General features: G+C 36.5%; 5 protein-coding genes and 1 pseudogene across 5 annotated transcripts in view; all 6 read right to left on the bottom strand.

The window, feature by feature from the left end:
* Nucleotides 1–16,777, bottom strand: part of stx7l (syntaxin 7-like) — a 300,211-nt gene that overhangs the window by 36,580 nt on the left and 246,854 nt on the right. The window lies entirely within an intron of this gene.
* LOC136702608 (trace amine-associated receptor 13c-like) lies at nucleotides 2,078–3,109 on the bottom strand. Its single transcript, XM_066677737.1, has one exon. The coding sequence runs from the start codon at nucleotides 3,107–3,109 to the stop codon at nucleotides 2,078–2,080; it is 1,032 nt and encodes a 343-aa protein (XP_066533834.1).
* Nucleotides 5,857–6,888, bottom strand: LOC136702591 (trace amine-associated receptor 13c-like). Its single transcript, XM_066677719.1, has one exon. The coding sequence runs from the start codon at nucleotides 6,886–6,888 to the stop codon at nucleotides 5,857–5,859; it is 1,032 nt and encodes a 343-aa protein (XP_066533816.1).
* On the bottom strand, nucleotides 8,317–9,348 carry LOC136702804 (trace amine-associated receptor 4-like). The gene has a single exon (XM_066677940.1). It carries the CDS (start codon nucleotides 9,346–9,348, stop codon nucleotides 8,317–8,319), a length of 1,032 nt encoding a protein of 343 aa, XP_066534037.1.
* On the bottom strand, nucleotides 11,401–13,335 carry LOC136702803 (trace amine-associated receptor 3-like). Its single transcript, XM_066677939.1, has 3 exons — nucleotides 13,107–13,335; nucleotides 12,275–12,465; nucleotides 11,401–12,153 (listed from the first exon to the last, which is right to left on the bottom strand). The coding sequence occupies exons 1-3, from the start codon at nucleotides 13,333–13,335 to the stop codon at nucleotides 11,401–11,403; spliced, it is 1,173 nt and encodes a 390-aa protein (XP_066534036.1).
* Nucleotides 15,369–16,387, bottom strand: LOC136702802 (trace amine-associated receptor 4-like; annotated as a pseudogene).

Below are 16,777 nucleotides of genomic sequence, written 5' to 3'. Positions count from 1 at the left end.
ACAGATGTGGAAGTACAAATAGTCCTTGCCAGGCTGCTGAGGAATGATCCCTAGTTCTGGAAATGCTGGAGATGATATATGTTTCTAGCCCAAGGAAAGATGACCACCACGGAGACCGTTGTCCAATCATATCCAAGCTCAGATGAACAATCAGTAAACAAATGGAACGCAGAGCATTATTCCGTATTCTGAAATTAGAAAATGAATCCCCAGTGGCTGTTGATGTTAGTGAAGTCCATTTTTCATCAGAAATATGATACATGACCATGCTATTTGAGTTTTTACTCAAATTAAATGAAAACAATTAGCCATATCCTTATGACTTCCTCCTTGTTTCCACACTGACTGACACAGACACGGAGAGAACACACCACACTCCTCACAGACAGTCACCCGGAGGAAACCCACGCAGACACAGGCAGAACATACCACACTCCTCACAGACAGTCACCCGGAGCGTTCCAGGTTCCTGGAGCTGTGTGACTGCGACACTACCAGCTACGCCACCGTGCTGCACATATTATACATTGATTAGCCAATGTAATTAAGTATATAAGCAATCTATATAGTTTATTTACAGATATTCACAGTAGACAAAATGTCGATTAAGAAAAATAAAACAAAACTGAATTTGTAATGAATGTACTAAGAAAAGTTCAGAACTTTCTTTGATATATTACCAAAGGTATGTTCTCGTCTGCCTTCATATGCACATGAACTTGAGTGACATCCCACAAATCACAGAAAACGAACTGTCTTAGGAATGAGAATGTAACTATATTCTGCAGATTATCTCACCAGCGGGTGAGCTGCAAGTGCACATCGGCTCACTCTCTCCATATCCATGACACATTCCTGTTTTTGTAGTTTCTCAAGTACGTTTGTTTCCCGTGTTGTACGTGTAGTATGTGACTTCCATTTTCTACTCCATTAAATTGATTGTTCATTATTCTGGTGAGGTTACTGGAGATCCCATAACTGACCCAGCACTGCCCTCATGATCTCTCGGACCTCTGCAGAGAACAAGATGTAATATCCAAATTGTCTCTGGTACCTCTGCAGTTATCAAGTTACATACATTTTACGCAGCAGGAAAGAACTGTTTCACCTATAGAAAACATATAGTCCTTAACGCATAAAATTAATACAAATTATCCATGTATTATCCTTGGGGGGAAAATAAAAACAACAAAAACTTACTGATAAAATATTGATATGAAATTTCCACGTTTATGGGAATTTTTGACCCTTCTTGCAGAAATGCCATTGGACCCACAGTATTTTACTGAAATTCTCATGCCCTGTGACCATCACATACACATCGTTCACAGGACATTGGTCTACAGTTAGACCCTTGCATTAGGAAAAACATTTTTCTTCAATATTTTCCTTGCTATTGTCGCCCATGGTTTGCTCATGGAGGCAGGGATCTGGATTTCTGTAAAGCTGGATTGTGATTTCTGTTGCGAAACACGATATAAAATGCTCTATATATAAAATTGGATTGAATGGTTGATAAGTTATACAAATGTATTTATATGCCAAATTTATTTTCATGCTGGATTAGCTTAAACACATATAACTTATCTTTCACTCAAACAAAAACCCAATTTGAAATATTTCCCTTTAGTGAGGATTTCTGTAAATATTCACCTTAAATGGCAATTCACTCAACCATCCCCTGCTCTCTCTGACCTTGTCAGCAACTAAACTGATGGACTGTGGCTTTGAAAATTATTAATATACAGGATCTACTCTATGAACTAATAGTTTATAATAAATAAATATATATTGTCTGAAAAATGTAAATGTTACAAACTAATAATTTGTAATGTTTGGTCAATTAGTAAAGAATAAAATTTCACTGCGTTTTATTGTATGTTAATTTTACATCTTTCTCTTTGTAATGAAATAGACAGGAATTTGAATTAATATCATAGTGTAAAATTAATGTTATTGGAATGAAATGCTGGCACACCTGCCCAAACTGGACATAATCAGAAAAGTTTCTTAAACCTCTGATATGACTGCAGTAATGGGTCTTCTTCATTAAATCCTACTTGGCATAATAAACACTTTAAACTGCAAAAACATTGGTGTCAGACGAATGAGGAGCAAATATTTTCAGTGTCACAATGAGATAGAGGGATTTCCTGAACCAGGGGTAGAACAAGCCATATATTATGGGATTTATTGTTGAGTTTAAATAACCCAACCACCAAAACACTTCAAAAAGAACAGGAGGAGTGGAGAAGTTAATGTAGGGATCAGTTAGAGAGTTCATAAAAAAAGGCATCCAGCAAAAAATAAATGCACCTACAACAATCCCGAGAGTTTTTGCCGCTTTGTTCTCATGTTTCATGGTTTGAGAAATCTCACTGCACTGTTTTACGCTCTCAATTTTCCTGGAATGCTTTCTGGAAACCAAAAATATCTGAGCATACAGACAAACCATGACTGAGCACGGCAAAAGGAAACATATCAGTGTGTCTACAGCGGACCACAGTGCATTGAACAGAAGATTACAACTTCCTACACAAGATACAGAATTTACATAATCTTCTAGTTCTGCTATATTTGATTTTGAATATGTGACACCATAAGCGTATCCTGCAGCTGCAATCCAACTCAGAGCCACCATCAGCCATGCGATGGGTATGGTTATTTTTGTGGGGTACTGAAGCGGGTGGCACACAGCTTCATATCGATCTGTAGCGATGAAGATCAGATGGAATATGGACACTGATGTGAGCATCATGTCAAAGCTAGAGTGAAACAAACAGAAGTTTTCTCCATAGTACCAGCATCCATCCACTGATCGGATCATGCTGAAAGGCATAACAATCGCTCCTAGAAACAAGTCTGCATGAGCAAGAGACATCACTAGAATATTCGTAGGTGTGTGTAGCTGTTTAAAGTGCGCTATAGATAAAATGACCACAGAGTTCCCGAGAACAGTCACAATAATTGCCAACACAAGTAAAAAGTACAAGAGATATTTAACTGTTACACTGTGAAAGCCTTTCACACAAGAGGCATTAGATTCAGGATAACAATACTCCTTCAAGTCTGATTCTTCCATTAGAGATGAGTTTGTACTTTGAAACATCCTCTATATAATTAAATGGTAGTATTCTCTGACAGAATGTAGAAGTATCCCCTGTTCTAGAAATGTTGGCGCTTATATGTGTTTCCAGCATGAGGAAAGACGACCACCAGGGAGACTAAAGCCCAATCATAATACAACTCAGCTGAACAACTAGAAAACAAAGTCTCCTTCTACTTCTGAAAATAGAAAATTAATCTCCTGTGACTTGATGTCACTGATGTCCCATTGTCATCACACATATGATAGATAAACATGCTTTCTGAGTTGTTTACTCCAATGTTTATATATTTATATTATAATCCAGGTGTTTTAACCAAGTCATGCTAGGTGGGTTATTTGGATGCCAGATTACATAAAATATATGTAACTATTTTTTCTTTCATCATATTTAGTAGGGACACAATTTGGAATAGCTCCCTTCAGTCATAATTTCTGTTAATTTTCACAGGAAACAAAAATTTATTCAACCATTAGCTGATATCTTTGCCCTCAGCAACAACCATGCTGATGGATGGACTGGACCCCAAATCAATAAATTTAGCCCTGAAAAGGATTCAGATTTTTCTTCCAGAAGATTCAGGTGCTAATCTGTGAATGAATAACTCCTAATAATAATAAATAAATAATAATAAAGGTAACTAAAGGTGAAATCAGATTAAATTAAAATGTTACAATCATAAATAATATTGGTGTTTTTGATCAAATAATCATGTATTTTCAGCTTGATTTTATTACACCTCCATTCTTAATAGTAACAGTAGCTATGTTCTGTTTGCTGTTTTACTAGAAAGCTGACTGACTCTCTTCATTAAAGTGCAGAACATTTCCTGTAAACAGACACCATGACGTTTATAACTACTATCTGTTTATTACTCCATTCAGTCCTTTATTTGTGCTTGTGTTCTGTTTATCTTGTCATGTGGCTTTATTCTCTCTAGCCACTTCCCCACACCTAGGAGCTCTTCAAGTAATGTGACTTTCACTCACATGTGCCACTTTTTTCCCATCAGCTTATAATCAGTGTTCTCCAGCCTTGTTTTTTTTCTGAAATTTAGTTCAGTGCCAGTGTTCTGCGTTTCTGTTCTGCCAGTGTCTCAACCTTCTGCTCTGGATCTGATGGTTCAGCATGCTTTTACCTCTGCTGCCCAGGACATGGCAGCAAGGTCGCTTTCTGTGCTGCTGTTTCTCATTAAAGCTATGTGACTGTTTTCATTTCTGGACTTCAGGACTATTCCCTAACCTGTTTCAAGAAACTTGTACAAGTTTGGTCATTGGGACCCTTCATTCAATGACATTTGTGCTATGACTGCGTATGTAGAGTTTCCCTTGTATGCCTTGTCTACAGTGCTGTTTTGTTCAGCTCTCTTGCTGGTTTTGAATTCCTCTCATTTTGGACATTCAGTTTTTGGCACCCCTGGAGTTGTGAATCTACTCAGATATGTTGTTCAATGAAATTTACGATACCCTTAATGCAACAACCATTCTGATTGCCTGATGGTGTCCCAAATCAATAAACTAGACCTTGAAGAATATATAACCCTAACCCTAAACTGGTAAAATCACACAAAATGTTACAAACAAAAATAATTTGTAGTGTTTTGTCAAATAATAAAAAAGAATGTATTTTTTGGCTTGATTTTACTACCCCAGAATTCTCAAAAATTGCAGTGGATTTTATTTTATTTCATTTTATTTTATTATTTTTTTTGCTTGCGGTTTTACTGCTGTGCTCATTTAATTTAAGGGTAGGACCTTCCCTGTAAGCGCACACACCATAGTTATGCCCTTGTGTTACAGGTTAGAGTAACAAGTATTTTCCATTTGTTATTCAGCCAGAACAATCTGTAGAGTACTGTTTATGTATAATGTATTTATATTTATTACTGAACTTAAACTGAACCACACAAAAGATATTTCTTTAACTAATCATGAGTAGTTTCTCTCATGACCTTTCACTCTCTTAACTACAAATTGTACATTGTCATTTTGTTTAAATATTGAATGGTAGGTAACCGTTACAAAGTAATGAGTCTGATGGACAAAAAATCAGTTCTAAGACTGCAGAATTATAAATGTTATTAACTCTTATTTGATTTTTTTTCTTCAAGTGAAATAAAGTCAAAAACATATGATATAATTAATTAATAATTTAAATTTAAATAAATTAATTGTTCACTACAGTCTTCCTGTCTGGTGCTATTTCAATAGTGTAAGGCACGTATGAGGATGCTGAATTGCAAAATACTAAATTTAAAATGTATTTGTTGCTTGATAAAATGACCAAAATCATAGATTCAGAGTGTGAAAATAAATTTAGAGGAAAAACCAATCCTCATGTACAAATTCCTTATGTACAATTTCTTACTGTAATACATCAATTAAACTGAAAAGTGTAAACATTTTTTTTTAAATTTATATATCTCATTAAGTCAAATTTAATACCATAGTACATTTTTAAATGTAAAAATTCTAATGATTGTAATTGTGCATAAAGCCCCACCACACTCCCTAAATGTTTTTTACAATTTCAAAGCTTGACAGTGCAAAATACCTTTAACGAACATGAAACACAAGCACACCTGTCCAACCTAGAACTGTCAGAGTAAATGATTCTCTGAAACTTAACACTACTTTGAATTCTCTGACATGACTGCTTTAACAATAACTGCAATGTTGGGCATTTTTCATTGCTACATATTATTTAGTCCTCAAATGTTTAGAAAATCCTACTTGGGATAATAAACATTTTAAGCTGCAAAAACATTGATGTCAGACGAATGAGCAGCAAATATTTTCAGTGTCACAATGAGATAGAGGGATTTCCTGAACCAGGGGTAGAACAGGCCATATATTATGGGATTTATTGTTGAGTTTAAGTAACCCAACCACAAAAACACTTCAAAAAGAACAGGAGGAGTGGAGAAGTTAATGTAAGGATCAATCAGAGAGTTAACAAAAAAGGGCATCCAGCAAAAAATAAATGCACCTACAACAATCCCGAGAGTTTTTGCCGCTTTGTTCTCGTGTTTCATGGTTTGAGAAATCACACTGCACTGTTTTGTGCTCTCAATTTTCCTAAAATGCTTTCTCGAAACCAAAAATATTTGAGCATACAGACAAACCATGACTGAGCACGGCAAAAAGAAACATATCATTGTGTCCAAAACCCCCCACAGCTCATTAAACAAAAGGTGACAACTTCCAACACAAGATACAGAACTAATGTACTCATCTAGATCTGCGACATTTGCTTTTGAATACAAGAGCCCATAGGAATATCCTCCAACAGCAATCCAACTCAGGGCCACCATCAGCCATGCGATAGGTATGGTTATTTTTGTGGGGTACTGAAGTGGATGGCATACAGCTTCATATCGATCTGTAGCAATGCAGATCAGGTGAAAAATGGATGCAGTGGTGAGCAACATGTCAAAACTAGAGTGCAAGAAACAGAACGTTTCTCCATAGAACCAGCATCCATCCACTGATCGGATCATGCTAAAAGGCATAACAATCACTCCCAGCAATAAGTCTGCAAGAGCGAGAGACATAACTAGAACATTTGTAGGTGTGTGCAGTTGTTTAAAGTGAGCTACAGATATAATGACCACAGAGTTCCCAAGAACAGTCACAGTTATTGCCAACACCAGCAAAAAATACAACACACATTTAGCTGTTACACTGTAAAAGTATCTTACACAAGAGATGTTAAATTCAGGATAACAGTACTCTGTCAATTCTGCTTCCTCCATTATAGATGAGTTTGTAATCTGGAGCATTATAAATATAAAGATATTAAATTGCAACAAGTCCTTGACCACTGCTCTGGACTCTCTATCCAGTTCTGGAAATGCTGGAGATGATATATGCATCTAGCTCAAGGACAGATGATCACCAGGGAGACTGTAGTCCAATCAAAACTAAGCTCAGCTGAACAACCCATAAACAAATGTAACACAAAGCCTCTTTCTGTATTCTGAAATAAAATGAATTTGCAGAGGCTTTAAATGTCACCCAAGTCAAATCGCCATAAATGTGATAAATGACCATGTTGTTTGTGTTTTTTAATCCAGTGATTCTGAATTATATCTCTTTTAGCTATGTCTGGCATCACTAAGTGTGACTTTAAAGCAGGAAATAAGCAATTAAGTTGGTTATTTCAACATTTTTCATATATACAAATGAAAAGGCTAACAGTAATTGAAAAATAATTAATTAGTTATGAATGTACTCTGAAAAGTTTTTCAATGAGAGCTTGGACACCCTTTCTTCGATTTGAAAGCAAATCTGTTGGGAAATTAACTGACAGAAAGTGCATTTTAGATGTGGTTTATTTGGATGTCAAATTAGTTGAAAACTTTATCTTATACTCTCTTTCATATAAATATGAATTTTCAGAGGACATGTAACACGAAATAATTCCCTTCACTCAATTTTTGGAGGAAAATGAATTTATTTGACCAACCACTGTTTTCACTGCTAACAACCAAACTGATGAACTGACTGTTCCCCAAAACTTCAACTTTGCCTTTAGGAAGATTAAGACAGATGTCAATCTGTGAATTAATAACTCCAAACAAACAAGCTAATACAGTGACTGACCTAAAGTCAGTCTGACAAAATATAAATGTTAGAAACAAAAACTGTAGTATTTGGTTAATTAATGAAATGTATTTTTCAGCTTGTGTTCACAATGGCGCAGGTCTCCATAGTGAGAGTTAGTTTATTCTATTAGCTTCTTGTGTCTCTTGCATTATGTTTCTGACTAGATTTTAAATCATTTTTGGGTAGGGTAATGCTTATGTATACATATACTATTAATAATAATACTTATTTAAGTCAATATCAGTTTAATTGGTTATATTTTTTTTCAGTTTGTGTCCCATGTTTATTAGAATACATTGCACATCTGCTGGGGCACTTCAGGATGTGGAGGAGAACTGAAATGGCAAAGGACTGTTAGAGGCTTATATGCTACATGAACAAAATATATTGAATGTAAAATGACTACTTTATTTTAGTTTTTCTTCTTTTTTTTTTTTTTTTTTGCTTTGGAGTCCAACAGGGCTACCATTCGTGTTTGTTAAGTACAGCATTTTAAAGAAATATGAATGATACAGTAACTATAACAGGATGGACATTTATATAATGTATATTACTGCACAGCCTTAATGTGTAAATTTTTGCTTTGAACAATTACTAAACTATTAAGTTGATTGAGAATTTTTGAAACAGCAAATGTATCTGTATATGATGATCCTAAATGCTTTTTGGAAGTTTGGATAGAAAAAGCCATAGATTAGAGGGTTAAACATTGAATTAAAATACCCAAACCAAACCAGGGCATCAAAAATATCAATAGGGGTTGAGAAGTCAAGGAAGGGATCAATCACAGTTGCCAGGAAAAATGGAAGCCAGCAGAGAAGAAACACCCCCATAACAATGCCCAGGGTTTTAGCTGCTTTTCTCTCCCTCTGGTCTGACATTTGTTTTTTGTCACCAGATATTACTCTGTCTACACTGTTGGATATAATTCTTGCTTGTTTCCTTGCAACATGAAAAATTTTAAGGTACAGGCAGCTCATTATAGTCCCTGGAATGTAGAAGTTAATGAGGGGGGCAATAACACCCCATTCCTTATTAAAAATTAAAGCACAGTTTCCCATACAGGAATTTTGCATGTTTTCATCCAGACCACTAATGTTTACCTTGGAAAGAACAATCCCAAAGCTAAACATGAAAGAAAACATCCAAGCCATTGCAATCCACACTGACACTGTTCCATTAGTCACTTTCAGTTTGTAACTCAGAGGTTCACAAATGGCCATGTACCTATCAATAGACACTAAACAGAGGTGCAAAATTGAAGCAATACTTAGTGTCATATCCAAACCTGAATGAATTTGACAAAAAATGTCTCCCAAAAACCAGCAACCTTCCACCCATCGCACCATACTGAAGGGCATGACCAAGCAGCCCAGTAAGCAGTCCACCACGGCTAAAGACAGGATGATGAGATTAGTTGGAGAATGCAGCTGTCTGAAGTGAGAAATTGAAATCATGACCAGCATGTTCCCAAATACAGTCATGAGAATAGCGACCAGCATAAAGATGTACATGGAAACCCTGATTGCAAAGAAACGGTGCATTCTGGGGCACGATTCCAGCCAATGTGGGAAGCAGAGAAGCACATTTTCCACATCTGTTTTATTCATGAACAGGTTTTCTATCCAAGCCATTCAAAAATATCTTTCTTCAAAATATAGCTTAAAAAACCTGGAATTCAAGCTCAAATCAAAGAAATGCACAATTTTTGTGTCCAAAAGAAAAAAGAAACAAAACCAAACATAAACTATACTAAATATACTATCAGGAAGCACATTACATTGAAAGCTTGCACATAATCCATGCATACCCAGAAATGGATACAACCCTCCACCCACATCCATACTGGGTTTTATACATTCAGGATTTTAAATGCAACGTCTACAACCAGTAGAAATGCTCTAAATTTCATTACCATGTGGTGATTTGCGTTAGAGGTTGGACAAGGCTTTAACCAATCAGTCTAGCAGAGCTGAACAAATAGTAAGCATTCAGTTAACAAGATACTAACATTGATTAGTCCAAAGAAATAATTAACTAAACCATCGGTACAGACGCATTTTTCTGTTGAAATTCTACTTTAGTTAGACATCCCATTTGAATGCGAAGACTATACTAAGGGTAACATTTCAGTGGGTTATCATATTTTTTCATTATCTAGAAAAACTGAATGTGTCTCTGTCAATTATATTTAGATGACAATCTATTTCAATTTCTGGAGCTATTCTGCTGGAGTCTGCATCTGATACATTATATTTGTAAATTACTTCCCCCGGGCGGCACGGAGGCGCAGCAGGTAGTGTCGCATTCACACAGCTCCAGGGACCTGGAGGCTGTGGGTTCAATCACAATTTAGTGACTGTCTGTGAGGAGTGTGGTGTTTTCTCCTCGTGTCTGTGTGGGTTTCCTTCCGGTGACTGTCTGTGAGGAGTGTGATGTGTTCTCTCTGTGTCTGCGTGGGTTTCGTTCCAGTGACTGTCTGTGAGGAGTGTGGTGTGGTCTCCCTGTGTCTGCGTGGGTTTCCTTCCAGTGACTGTCTGTGAGGAGTGTGGTGTGGTCTCCCTGTGTCTGCGTGGGTTTCCTCCAGGTGCACCGGTTTCCTCCCACGGTCCAAAAGCACACGTTGGTAGGTGGATTGGCGACTGAATGTAGGTAGGTGTGGTAGGTGGTAGGTGTGAGTGAATGTGTGAGTGTCTGTGTTGCCCTGTGAAGGACTGGCACCCCCTCCAGGGTGTATTCCTGCCTTGCGCCCAATGATTCCAGGTAGGCTCTGGACCCACTGCGACAATGAACTGGATAAGCGGTTACAGATAATGAATGAATGAATGAATTACTTCCCCCAAAAAATGTACTTTAAAACTACGTACTAAAACTTACTGCGAATAACAGAGAAACCAAACAGGTGATGCAATCATGCTTTGGTGTAAAAGAATGATCCAGGTCTTTTTTGAGTTGGGAGGCCATTATATCTTATTTTTTAGAATTATCTGAAAATTTGCTAAAGTATAACCAAAAATTTAGATTTTATACAGTGTTGTGTTTATTATTATTTCACAGTTGAACATTTTTTTTAATCTAGGTCCATATTTACCTGATTACGAGTTCTGAATCTTTACTCATATACACTTACAACTTAATCTCACGGATGATGCTCCCTCATAGGTGAAGGTTTTCTATCAATATCTTTGTATGTAATACAAATAAACCAAGGGGAATAATGTATTATTCCTCAAATCCCTCAAGGATATGTAGTAACCATTCCTTCAATTATGGTTCTTTCCTCATGTTCTTAGGCAGTCTGCACCTTCACTTTATTCATAAAGTGAAGACCAAATTCTAAAAAGCTTTGGGGTTTTCATAACAACCAACAGGTGAAAGTATTCTTCGAATAGAGATAGAAGGCTCAATCAGCTTTGGACTGGAAACAGACGATTTATGGCCCAAATATATGACTGGATAACGAGTGATACTGCAGTAACATATTTATATATAACCATCCCACTCAGTTTGACATAGACACCAGAGATTATCTGTGGTAATATTTTATATGGATTATTAAACTTTTATAATTTCTGTGTCAAATTTGTAATGGTAAAAGGAAATTCACAGTAATTAAAAATAAATAACCCAAAGGATTACATTTGCCTCTTTATACTGATAACAATATTAACTGAAGTTACAGTATCTTAAAATGTCAAGATGTCTGAATTACTTATTTGGAAAACATATCTTGAAATGATGATTTTAAATGCTCTCTGAAATCGTGGGTAGAAGAAGCCATAAATTAAAGGGTTGCACATAGAATTAAAATAGGCTAACCACATCAGAGCATCAAACACATCAACAAGGGTTAGAAAGTTGAGGAGTGGATCTATCAGATTGGCCATAAAATATGGCAGCCAACAAAGAAGAAAGAATCCCATAACAATGCCTAAGGTTATAGCTGCTTTTCTCTCCCTTTGTTCTAAGGACTGGCTCATTTCACAAGATTTTACCACTGTCCTTTCAGATATTATTTTAGCCTGTTTTCTTGCAACATAAAATATTTTCAAATAAAGACAGCTCATGATGGTGCCTGGAATGAACAAGTTTAGAAGTGACCCAATAATACTCCATTGTTTGTTAAATGTTAGAGCACAGGATCCAGCACAGGGACTCAGCATGATATCCAGGCCCAGAATATTAACTTTGGAAAGTACAATCCCAAAGCTAAAGCTCAATGAAAATAGCCATATGGTGGTGAGACACACTGCTACATTACAGTTTGTCACCTTCATCCGATAATGCAAAGGCTGACAGATGGCCATGTACCTATCGATGGACACCAAACACAGATGCAGGATAGAGACAATACTTAGTACCATGTCTAAACTAGAATGAATCTGGCAAAATATGTCATCCAAGAACCAGCAGCCTTCCGATTGTAGCAGGATGGAGTTCTGCCATTGGTTTTACCTCCTATGCTTCCCAGTTTGAGGATTTTGGGGGTGGGACCTTTAATTTAATGAGGGGGGCGGGCCTTCCTTGTGCTATATGTATCGGCAGTGGTGGGCTGCTTGCCAAGGCATTTCCTGTTTCTCTTCCGCCGTCTGGTCCCTGTATTGGCAGCGTTCCGCGTTGCTGAAGTTTGTGCCTCGTGGTGGCTTGCTCCGTGACGATCATAAACCGTTGGCTTGTGCTTGGATTGCGGGTCTTGGACAGTCGGGTTCCTGTGTTTGCATCATAGCGAGGGTATGTTGATGCTAGTTGACCTGTTTTATTAGTGATCAGATTGGGAGATACTAATATTTCTTTTAATCTGGTGGGTGATAATAGCAACCGTGCTGCATGGTTGGGTCGTTACCGCTGCTGTATCCTCTCTGATTTCGACTGCAGTGGGGAACGCTGTGCTACTGTCTCCTGGTAGGTATGTAGATTATCTTTTTTAAAAATTAGAGTTTAGTCGAATGTATTGTTTAGTGTTTGTATTTTTCAGGTTCCTGAGCCTGGGTGGTCCTGGCTGTTGTCCAGTTCCTGCGGTCCTGCTATTTTGTCTTAGTTTTGTTTTGTTTCAAAGACTACATTGTTTTGTTTTGTTTCAAAGACTACATTGTTTTGCTTTGTTTCAAGGACTACATTGTTTTGTTTGGTTTCAAAGACTACATTGTTTTGCCTTGGTTCTATTTTGTCTTGGTTTTGTTTTAGTCAGGAAGGATTTGTTTTGTTTTAAAGACTACGTTGTTTTGTTTTAGTTTTTGTTTTGTTTCTGTGATTTCTTCTGTATTTTGTTCATTTGAATTTGTTAAAGTTTATAATCATCATCAGCCAGCGCTGTGTGTGTGTGTTTGATGTGAAGAGTTGTGTCATTTTGGAGTGAATTTTGATTTCTTTTTTTTCTTTTAATATTTTTTACTCTGTGTCCTCTTCGATTTTTGCTCTATCTCTCCCTCTCTCCCCTGTCTAGACAGGAGCTGTGGGTCACGGCAGGAGGTTATAGGGTTGGTTTGTGGAGTCCCGGTCACTCGTCCTGCAGTGTAGAGCACTGGGTGTGTAACCTGTGTGGTGTGATTACATATAGTGGTGGTATAGGGGACTCCCTTTGAGCTCAGTCTCTGCCGGAAGCGGGAAGCAGGGAAGCACATTGTCCAAAGCTTCATTCATGTTCAGGATGAGGGTGCCCATCTAAATTGGTCAAGTTCTCAGTAAATAAAGACCGTCTCAACAACAGTGCAGCTGACAATCTACATGTCCATGCAAATCACCATGTGATCTAGCCAAAAAAGGTGATGCGGCACAGCACTAAATTTGACTTATATACATTCTGGTTTTAAAAAGGCTACACCCATTCGCCAATAGGGTTAACTCACTTGTCATCCCATGGGACCACATATCTGACGTCATTGGCTTCAACAGTTTAGCTGTGTAATTCAACTGATATGGCATAAAAACCATGTTAATGTACATCTAAAATATTTTTAAAAAGTATTATGAGATATATAATACACAAATGTATTCTTGAAAGCTCTTAGTTTAGCATGGCTGATTGTTACAGTGTTCTCTACTTAAAATGTATTAAATGAGCAACAACTCAATTAGAAGATATATAAAGTCTTAATAAGAGATTTAAAATGGCATTAATATGCCCCATGTATTTAAATAATAAAATGTAGCAAAGTGGTGTCACACTAGACACTAAAGTTGTTCCATGATTTTCTGAAAAGATATTTAGAAAATTGAAATATAGAACATCTCATGAGAACAAATAAACATTAACTGGAGACAAATACAGATTAGAAATGTATTCTAATGGCCCTATAAAGTGACTTCTTTATTTAAAACTGAGGTAACATCCACTGATTGTTTAATACATTAGAACTGATTATCACTATTGATTGCTGGGTTTGACTGTGGATAAACTCACACAATAACACTCAGGTTCACTGCATGATGTAATGTGTGTTTTTAAGTATCAGTATTTGTTTTTGCGTGAAAAATACCTAAGAGACCAGTTATCACCTCAGTTTAAGTGAAGAATTGCTCACACATATTTGACTCATCAAATGTGTTAATGTCAACAGCTTATTGTTTCACACTTTAAGGTATTTCTGTCCTTTTGTAACCACAGAAGAATTATTACCTGTTTTTTCTGTCTTTGATCATTAGCAATAGTGATTTATATCATACAAAATAAGGAAACTATGACGTGCCCTTCAATGCAATAACATATAATTATTAAAAATGACCAAAGTACTGTGGAAGTGAACATTTTTACTATTGTTTTCTTATAGGTTTGAGGATTTATTATGATCAGGATACATTCCTTATGCAAAAGCGAAGTTAAGATAAATCTGTCCAGATTAGCTTCTGGACTTCTGGGTGTGAGATCAGATCTGTACAATATACCAAATGAAGGATGCCGGAATAAAAGTAAAACCATAGTCAAGCTTGAGTACCAATGTACTCTTCAGCTATGTGAATTGTTGGTCCCTAAGTCAAATGTTTCATTAATGATTTAGTTTGTATCACAGCACAGAGAACCGACTAATGAATGTAAAAGCTAATCAATGAATGTGTTTTCATTTCAAATATATGATTAATGACATGCACAGCCTCACTAGGCCTTGCTTTAGAGAAAGTCATGACAGCTTTAGCTATACAGTACAATGTAATCCAGGACATGTCCATATATTACAGTTTTTCCATCAGCACTGATGCCCTCTAAGCAAAGTCTGCTTCTAGAATAAATATCACTGGCCTCCAACAAGTGAATGGACTGTTCAAACCTGCTTGAATAAATAAAAATACATCAAAATGTTTACTTACTAATTGTCTGTTGAAACATTCAGTGCAAAATAGTCAGGCACGTCTTCTGTTTTTATTGAACACATTTCAAAAACGTAATAGTATGGACACGTGGCAAATGTCTATATTATACATCTGTAGTTTAGAATTAATAATTTGGTACCTGTGCAATTGAAATAATTAACATATTATATGAACTTTATATATTTCCTGCAAACCTTTTGATTTATTTTACAGCAAACAGATTCCAAATACTGTCATTTTCATTTTTATTATAATGTATATGAGTTCCACAAAAGAGTATAGAATTCACTCACAAACAAACTAATGAAAACATGATTCTACTTGTCTGGGGACATGAAACCTGCTAAAATTAAAGTATTAAATGCCTTGAATTACTAAGGTGCAAAATATATTTTGATATGATGATCTTAAATGCTCTCTGAAACCGTGGATAAAAAAAAACATACACCAAAAAGTGGAAGGTAACCAAACCAAACCAAACCAGGGCGTCAAAACATCTACAGGTGTTGAGAAATCAAGGAATGGATTGGTTATGGTAGTAATGAAAAAGGGCAACCAGCACAGCAGAAAAATCCCCATAACAATGCCCAGAGTTTTAGCCGCTTTTCTCTCCCTCTGTTCAGGAGAATGGATCTTAGTCTCACAAGAGCTCTGTCTCACAGCCATCCTTTCCGACATTACTTTGGCTTGTTTTCTTGCAACATGAAAAATTTTAAGATACAGAGAGCTCATAATAGTCCCTGGAATGAAAAAAGCAACAAGAGCAACAGTACCCCATTGTCTGTTAAAAATAAAGGCACAGTTTCCTACACAGGACTTCTGCATTAGAAGGTTCTCCAAATCTGTGATATTCACATTAGACAGAACAACTCCAAAGCTAAATGTGAATGAAAAGAGCCAAATTAAAGCAATGCACACAGCCACTGTGCCATTTGTCACCTTCATTTTATAATTTAGAGGTTCACAGATTGCCAAGTATCTGTCAATAGACACTAGACATAGGTGCAGGATTGAGACAATACTTAATGTCATGTCCAAACTAGAATGAATATGACAAAAAATTTCTCCCAGGAACCAGCAGCCTTCCAACCATCGCACCATACTGAAAGGCATAACCAAGCAGCCCAGTAAACAGTCCACCACACCTAAAGACATGATAATGAGGTTGGTTGGAGAATGCAACTGTTTGAAGTGAGAAATAGTGATGATGACTAACATGTTTCCAAACACAGTCGTCAGAATTGTTGCCATCATTGATAAGTACATGGTCACTCTGAGCAGAAGAAAGCGATGAACTCTAGGACAGGAGTCCAGCTGCTGAGGGAAACAGAACAGCACCTTGTCCAAATCTATTTCATTCTTATTCATAATGAAGGCCTCCATCTAAGATACTTCCTTGAGATTAAAAAATTAAAACTGATTACAACATACCACACAACAACTGACAAAAGAGCTAAGTGAATGAGTAGTACAGAGGCACTATAGCTTAAATTGATTCTGGATTTTAAAAAGGGGACATGCCTTCACCAATAGGATTGTTTAAATATGACTTCATCCAATGGCCAAGTAAACATTGGCTGTTTCTGAAATGTATGAATGCCATCTGATGAGGTGGAAGCCATGAATTCCCTTGGCAAAAATATATTGAAATAAATAATGTAAACGTGGTACTATTAAATAATATTTATGGCACCTCATTGTAAAGGGACATATGATACATGCAAATATATTTACTGTGTACATTTTCACTAATAATAA

The sequence above is a fragment of the Hoplias malabaricus genome, chromosome 7, assembly GCF_029633855.1.
Source record: "Hoplias malabaricus isolate fHopMal1 chromosome 7, fHopMal1.hap1, whole genome shotgun sequence".
In the NCBI taxonomy this organism is placed as follows: domain Eukaryota; kingdom Metazoa; phylum Chordata; class Actinopteri; order Characiformes; family Erythrinidae; genus Hoplias; species Hoplias malabaricus.
This window is presented reverse-complemented; position numbering and strand designations above follow the sequence as displayed.